At 47.4% G+C, this 8,765-nt stretch overlaps 1 protein-coding gene across 1 annotated transcript in view; it reads left to right on the top strand.

Moving 5' to 3' along the window:
• LOC102369990 (ankyrin repeat domain-containing protein 62) overlaps nt 1-8,765 on the top strand; it is a 128,025-nt gene that overhangs the window by 67,505 nt on the left and 51,755 nt on the right. The window contains 1 exon segment of the mRNA XM_025204161.1: nt 2,805-2,943. Coding sequence (XP_025059946.1) covers nt 2,805-2,943 — 139 coding nt within the window.

Genomic DNA, 8,765 nt, shown 5'->3' with positions numbered 1-8,765 from the left:
TGCTCCATTCCCCAGCCCTGATGCGGGGGAGCAGAGTGGTTCCCCAGAGCTAGCAGAGCCCATGCCAGGCTCCCGCCCCAGCCTCTCCTGGCGCACGGCCTTGAAAAGGCTGTGTGTGGCCACACGTTTAGTTGTACGCAGCAGCACACACGTGCACCTTAGAGGGAACCTTGCCACCAGATATAGGAGTATGGACACCAGTGGTCCAAGCAGCAGTGCCAGTTTAAGACCAAGATCCTAAGGGTGCAATGGGTCCATGTTCAGGTCCACAACAGATGGTCCAGGGCTGCCTGCACCTCCATGCCCTCTCTGTGAAAGCTGGACAGCATCCTAGCCCCCATAGACCCTGGCAAGGCCCAGCATGTGTTTTGAAGCATGTGTGGGCTTCCAGAGCTTGTGCCAGGGGCTGTGGATCAGGAGGACTCTGTGGGAGGGCACTTTGGGACCCTGGTGCCAGGTCCTGGTGTGCTTTGTGCCCTCGACCTCACCCAGCAGCTCGGGCAGCCTGCCCCACCACCTTTCCCAGGTACTTCAGCAGCAGCCCACCTCCAATGAGGACAGGGACACACCAGTCAGCCAGATCTCATTTTTGTGGCCAAGAACGCCACCCACTCACCAGGAACAGCTGCCACACCCACCCAGTAAGCCCCGCAAATGGACAGTCAGGGGGTGAGTGGGGTGCTGTGGCCACCTTTGCCCACACCAGCTCACCCACATACCTCTGGGCTGCATGCCTGGAGCCAGGAGCCCTGCACAGTGTAATGGGGGGCCCTCCCCTCCCCTTCCTTTCCCTCTCCACCCTGCCTGGCTGAGCTCTGTTCCCATCCACCAGAGTTCCTGCCCCCACCAGCATGCAGGGAGGTGAGAGGCAGTTCAGGACTTGTGGTAGGTTCCCATCAGTATGTTTGCCCAATATGGACCACGTGTTTTTTATAGTCATGCTCAGTCAGTGCCATAGCAATGAAATTTGGTGCTTTGGGCAAAGCCCACAACAGCAGCCTGCCCTCGCCCTGCACACAGATCCAGGGAGGCACACTCCCTGCTCCATGCTTGCCCAGGAGTGCACACAGCAGTGGGAGCTGCCCATAGGTGGAGGAAGAAAAAATTATTTGGGGAGGGGCTGAGCATGCACACACATGCATGCACCCTCCACCCCACCCCAGCAGGTAACTCTGTGGAGGAAGGGGCAGAGGGAGGGGAAAGGGCTGGGGGCAAAGCAGATTGAGGCCCCAGCAGTGAGGGAGAGAGTGGGGCAGACGCAAGGACAGAGGCAGGGGCTGGGGTGAATGGGACCCCAGCTAGGCTGGGTAGTGGGACAATTGGAGCCTAGGTGGCTCATCCAGAGGCACAGGGGGGCTCCCACCACTGTGCACACCCTAGAACAGGCTGAGGGAGTACATGCTCCCCAAATCTGTCTGCAGGGCAGAGATGACTTCCACTGCACGCTGGGCTCTGTGCCCTGCTGCCGTTGCCTCAGGAGCAGCTTGATGCCATATTTCTGCCACCACTGGGCTGTGCCATGCCCCTGGCAATGGGATACACGTAGCATTGCACTGCTCCAGGACAGCAGCAGCTAGCCACAGACCCCAGCACACAGCGGCAGCCACCTCTGCCCCATGCACAGATCCTCTGGGCCTCTCCTAGGGTGCACACAGTGACAGGAGCCCCCCCTGCACCTCTGGATGAGCTGCCCAGGCTCCAATTGTCCCACCACCCAGCCTGGCCAGGGCCCCATTCATCCCTGTCCCTGCCTGTGCCCCACTCCCTCCCTCATTGCTTGAGCTTCACTCTACACCTCTCTGCCCCCCAGCCCCTTCCCCTTCACAGAATCAACTGGTAATTGCCTGCCATACTGGACACCCAGTGATCCAAATGCCAAGCTGTGATCCTGGTTGTGTGTGTGCCCCTCCCCACCCCTGCTCCAGCCACCTGGAGCCTGTGGCCAGGCTGCCTTGCAGCCCTACCTGCTGCCCCACATGTGTGGGGGCTGAGCCTTGTTAGCCCTGGCCTTCCACTGCCCACTCTTCTCCCATCCATGCACTGCACCCCCACCTAAATGATCCACTCATGGCTCTGTCCTGCACCCCGCCCTGACTGGGCAGCACCTGTTGGAGCCCCTTTACTTCAGCGCTCGGGGTCGTTTCCACACTTGTCCGGCACTGTGCTTAGTGTTGGGTGCTTTTAATCAGCTTCATAGTTTCCATTACTGACTGCATGTTGCTTTTGGTAGCAGTTTAATGATAGACAGTGTATTTTGTGAGGTTTCCTTGCATGCAAATATAAGACAACGGGTTTTTTTCCACCATGCTGATGGAGGGGGGGAACTTTGTCTTATATTTGAATAAATATGACAATAAAGCAACATGTCCAGTAGCCCTGGTAGTAGCTCATTACTGTTCCTTCTACTTTCATTCACACTTGATGCAGGACTGAACCATAAAAGAATTAACATTTATTATATAAATTAAAGTTTGGGGAACTTGAACTTTTCACATCAGCTTACAACATCAAAAAAAATGTTATTTTCCAGATTTGGATCCAAATAGGTGAATGAGAGGAACAAGGTATGGTAAAGTAGCTTTCTACATTTAAAAAAAAATCACATTAAATTAAGTGCTTAAATATTACCATAAATAATCATGGGGTTCCACCAGAGGTGCTAATTGGTTTTTCAGCTGTGAATAGTCTCTCATATTTGAAACTAAATATATGGAAAATAGTTAAGACAATGGACAACAATGCTTAGCTCTGTGATAAGGGTCAGAAATAAATTCTTTTATTATTAAAATATAGAATGTTTGTAGATCACATGCAGGGATATTGCAGATGATTTATATAATTTAACTTAGTCTTCTGACATGACTATCAAGGACCCAGAGTTGCCTTCTACAACCTAGAAAGAGGCAATTGTACTGATAGAACAACTTACTGTGGACAGTAAAGGTACAGAAAAATCTGATTTTATATCACTCAAACACAACAGTGATTTGAATTTTCCAAACCACTTAAATCTTTTTTTATTAGTTTGTCTTGGAAATATCACTGTTAATTCAACCATACTGTAGCAGAAAGCCCCCTTCGTACATTTCTCTTCTGGACATTGATATAACAGAAGCCCTTTCTTGCCTACACCCCCCCGCACCACACCCCATTTTATGCATTTCTTTCTCCTTCTGAGTATTGGCAGAGACCTAGCACACTTATTGCATGGGTGTGGCAAGGCTCAGAGCAAGCCAGAAAGCTGAAGTGGCTTTCTGTAGGAGAAACCTACAAACTATATCTACATATCAATTAATCTCAGTGTCACAAAAGAAATAAAATATCCATTTCAGAGTGTAAGAATATCCGGGTGCTAACCTAACTCACTTACTGTCCCCAGTAGCCTTTGATCCTCGCTACCTCATATTGCATTTTTATATATTTCTCACAGTGCGTTTTTATATTTCATCTGTCTCATCTTTTCCATCCAGGAAGAGCAAACACCAACTGCTGAAACTTCCTTAGCCTGATGAAGGGTTTTTGAACCCGAACGCTTGCTTAATAAATATTCTCCAACTATTTGGGTTAGTCTAATAAAAGATATCAAATTCACCCAAGGAACCTTGTCATCTTTATCATGGCATTTTATATTTTATACTTTTAAACCCTTAAGGAATGTACTCCCTGTAGAATGAAGTTACACCCTGGACCATTGTTAAAAACTGCATTTAAATTGTAATTGTAAAGTGATAAAATCTGCTATATTTGGCTGGTCCCCCTTCAGTGAATGGGAGTATGTATGGTGATCAGTAGGTAATTAAATGGCAATAGCCTAGCCTAAGGAACTCATCATTACAAAACTCTACTCTACAAGCCATCTTAGGCTAATCAAGCCAAGGAACTGATTCATCCACCCTGTTGACTATTCCTGTAACCCATGACAATACATTAAGTCAATAAGTCAAGTGTGGACTCCCAAAACTACACCATTGGGCGGAACCCCCAGTGAGAGTGACGGACCGCTGTCAGGCACTACTCGAGACCTTTGTGGGACAGCGACCTCCGGATTGAGCAGCCAAGATGATACTGGGTGATCATACAAGTCTTTCAGAAAGGGATAAAAGGCAGTGAAGCGTGACCCTCAGTGGCACTCTTTCATCCAGCACCTGACCTACCGAGACAGAAGGACAAGCAGGCAACCCCCTTCTGGAGAAGACATCATCTTGAAGGAAGCTGACCATCAACAGCTGACTCCAGGGCCTCAGATAGGTAGATATACTGACACCAGTGTTCTCACAATCAATACAGCAGCTACTATACACTTTACTATATGAGTTTGAGTGACATGAGTTTGAATGACTGAGTATATGTGTGTGTATGTGTTAAAGCGGCCAGTACCCCTCATAACTCAAAGTTTGCATTTATGATTTTATTGGTAACTTCACATCCAGTACAATAAATTAGAATTCATGATGATCTCATGAGTTGGTCCTTTGTTGCCAGTACAACTTTATTTGTAAATCCTAGGTATTCTAAATTTTTAATTTATCCTCAGAGTCATCATCTCCTTAACTATGAGGAAAGCTATTGCTGGCTGAAACACTAATTCAAATTGTAAGCCAGGATGAGATTCTCACCTGTGTTCTGGCTTCTGTGTACTGGAAAAGGGTGCTGCAAAAGCTCTAAATTCAATTAACTGGAAAGGAACTTCCTCTATTCAAGATCTGAGAAAGATTGCCTTAAAGCCATGTCTGTACTGCTTCCCCGCTTAACCTGGACTTACCACCAAAGAAAGAAGGCCCTGACTACTTGCAGTTACGCTGTATATGTTGTTAGATTACCTGAGAACTCAAGACCTCTTTGCTGTATATTGAACCAATATGTCTCTCAACTATACAGTTAGCCTAATAAGAGATATTGCCAAAGAAATGTTACTTCTTAGCCATATATCCAACTAAGTTGTCAGGCTTAGTTGCACAGTATGTAGAAGTGAGAGAGCTGGGCTTGTTGCATTGGCAGTGATCAGGGAGACTGTATAAACATGGCTTTAGAGACATATCACAAAAGTTGATCTGTATTCTCTAGACCAGAGGCAGGCAAAATATGGCCTGTGAGCTGGATCCGGCCCACCAGGCAATTTCATCTGGCCCATGGGCAGGTGCCTACCAATTTGTGGTATCCATCCTGGCCCTGGGCTGCCCCTGCTGTACTAGCATAGGGCTGAGCCCCACTCACTCCCATGGGGACAATGCATGCTACACTCCTACCCTCACCTATGAAATAGCCCTGACCCTGTACCCGCAGGTATAGAAGCAGCAGTGGTGGGCAGGGAAGCAGCAGCCATTAGCAGTGGGGGAAGTGGTGGTGGCAGGTGTGGGGGAAGTCATGGTGGTAGGAGGGGGGGACAGAAGTGACAGTGATGGCAGCAGGCTGGTGGGGGAAGCAGTGGCAAGCAGGCAAGAGCGAAGTGGTGGCAAGCAGGAGCATGGGGCCCACACCAATGTCCTGGGGCCAGCAGGAGACCAGGGCAGGGCATCAAGAACACAGAGCCTGAGCTGGCAGGGGTGTAGGGTCTACCTGGCTACATCATGTGGGGCTCCCTGGGTCTCACATGCAGTTCCTGGGTTCTCTGTCCAAGCGACACACCTGCAGGGGGAGCCCTGTGCAATGGAGCCAGTCACCTGGCCCTGCTCACTGCCTCATGCTGTTCATGGAGAATGGTAGAGAGCTCCACACTATGGAACCACTCTGGCTCCGCCCCTGGACCTGCCATGCTGGCCAAGCCCCATGACCTGCATTTCTGGCTTCATTGCATGGGACTCCTCCTGGTGGGGCAGGGCTCGGACACAGAACCCAGGAACTGCATGTGAGTCTGGTGCAATAGAACCGGCAGCCCAGTCATGTGCAGTTCTTGGACTCATCAGGACCATGCACCACCAGGGGACTCCATCTGCTGTGGCCCATTAGTATCCCAAGGGCTTGCTGAATGCTGCTGCCACTGGCAGCAGGGGCTGTGCACAATGGAGGGGGGTGTATAGGGGGGTGTTTGTAGGGGGAGGCCCACATGCACACCCCACCATACACATGCACCTACACACCCCCATTCTCATCCCATTCCCCCCCCTACCCACATCCCCAACACATCTCACAATCCCCCACAAACCCACATCCCCCCACAAGCCCCATAACCACTCACACACACCCCCACACTCCCATGCATACCCCACACCCACCCTAGCCACACCCCCAACACATCCCACAACCCCCTACACACCCACAGCTCCCCCACAAGCCCCATACCCATCCACACACATCCCCACAAACATCCCCCACAAACCCCATACTCACCTACCCACACTCCCCCAACAAACCCCACACATCCACACCCACACCCCATATGCATACATACAAATACATACACACACACAGCCCCCACAAACACCATACCCACCACGCACACCCCCATCCCCTGAAAAATATACAAGAGTAAGACTTTATTTTGAACTATTATTCAATTACCTCTATATATATACTATGCAAACACACACAAATCAGGAAAAATATTTTTTTGAAATAAGATTACAATATGTTATAATAGATTTTTAGTATATAATTTGTTTTTTCTTCCATTTCCAAGATGGCAACCCCCCTCTCCCTAAAGGAGTACTTCCAGGGGCAAGGGGAGGGACTTCCAATGGCAAAGATCAGGTGAAGGGGGAGGACTTCTGGTCCCAAGATGGTGATTAGGGAGCAAGACACCTGTCAAGGGGCAGGACTAACCTTTTGGCTCTTGACAGCTCACCAAAACTCATTAAGTGGCCCTCCAGCTGAAATAGTGGCCCAACTCTGCTCTAGATCTTAGCTAGAGCTCAGCATGATGGGGGCTTAGATAAAGAGAGAAACACAGGGAAGCTTAGCAGCTCAAGAGAGGGCATAGACAAAGGTTTTGGAAGGCCGGACAAAAAGCTGGGAACCCAGAAGCTTGGTTCGGTCAGTGAACTAGAGCTAGAGGGCTCAGCAAAACCAAAAAGGGAGGAGGTCAAAAAGGCCAAAAACTGAAAAATTTTCCAAATAATGACATCAAAGGCATGGCAGCTAAGTAAAGGAGGTGAAGTCCCCTAGAGTGCAAGCCAGGGCAGGAATTGCATGGCCACCAAGGGGTGTCATGGCCACCTCTGGGACCTGAACCTGTTACAACATTCTCCCACCCCCCCTGCTGAGCCCTTCAACTAGAGTACTACAAAATCTCTGTGAAGGCATGCAGCAGCATGCTGTCCAATTAGGGGCATAATAAGGGGTTGCTCAGCCTTGTAACTCTCCTCCCTCTGGGGATTCTAGGGGATGCAGCTGTGTTCCCCAAACCCCCAGTGGAACCAGGAAACCAAAGGTGAAGAGCCTTACAGGGATTACTGTTCTCCATCCCCAGTGACAGCTGAGCATCCAAGTGACACTCATTAACTGTCCACCCTACTCTCCCTTCCACCACTCTAGGAGCAGGGTGTGGAGGCAAGCAGAGAGCTCTGGGGTGCAGGGGGACCAGCAGATCCTTTGTCCACATCCAGTGTATAGCACCATCCACATCTAATGTGTAGCACTACTACAGGTAAGTCGCTGTTTATTCCAACAACATTTTTGTGCTACAGGGAACACACGTCTGTCTGACTTTTTGTAGGGCTATAAAAACATTTGTAGTGCTACAATATATTGCGTTCAACCAGGGCATGAGGGACTGACTTGTGAGATAAAGTAAAGAAGGAGTGGAGTAAAATATAGCATCTGTTCTTCTCTCTCTTGCTTTGATCACATTGCTCAATTTAAATTTCACACCCCACATGATCATTTCCTTCTTGGTTAGCATACTGGGAATTTGCCCTCCTCCTTTCTGCCTACCTTAACTAACCATAAACAATCCACTGCCCACCTTTACTTGAAAGGCATGTGTGGTGATATGCTTTTGCTGAGTCTTACAACAACAGCTGTTTAAGACTGAAAAACAACAGTCGCAGAAAAATTATTTTACAAAAAATAGGCCATATGAACATTATATATGGATGCATGTACATGTTGTCTTACAGACCAAATAAAATAACACATTCCCTACCCCAAATAAATTATTATTTAATGTAGTTCTAACAAGAGATGGCAGCAAAGGAACATGAGGAGAGTACAGGAAAATGAGGGATCTGACAGTGGAGGATCATGATCTCTGATCTTTGCAATTTTATTTCCCCTGTTTGAATGTAAGTTACTAGGAATTGTGTTTGGTATTCAGAATGAAGTCCTAATCAAGAATCAAATGTTTTGAGATGAGGGAAAGAAATTAAATAAGGAAAGTCAAATTTTAGGTTTCCACCTATTAGTATCCCTGGAGTAGATCTGAATGGAGTTTTTAGTTGTTGCTTACAATTAATAGCCTGCGCTTTTAAAATAGATGTGCTATATATGAATTCCAGTTGCTTTGATTTAAAACTAAACTTCAGTATAATTTTGTTTTTCTTTTCCATTTACAAAATCCTTTAATATTATTTCAATAACAACTGTTTAAATATCTATTTTACATAAAATAACAATAACTCTATGAATATCTATATTGCATTAATTAGAATCTGTCCTTTAGCAGAGCTACAGTATGAATTTAATGGAACATTTTATCATTGTAGTCCAGATTTGTTTTGCATTTTAGTGTTTTTGGCATAAAATATTTTATTCTTCTATAAAGCTAAGAGTTGAAACAGTGAAATATTATTTGTTTATATGTTAGAAATTGCAGAAACAAGGGGAAAAGT

Source organism: Alligator sinensis, unplaced genomic scaffold (genome assembly GCF_000455745.1).
Source record: "Alligator sinensis unplaced genomic scaffold, ASM45574v1 scaffold65_2, whole genome shotgun sequence".
Lineage (NCBI taxonomy): Eukaryota > Metazoa > Chordata > Crocodylia > Alligatoridae > Alligator > Alligator sinensis.
The sequence above is the reverse complement of the archived record's forward strand: the minus strand, read 5'-3'. Positions and strand labels throughout refer to the sequence as shown.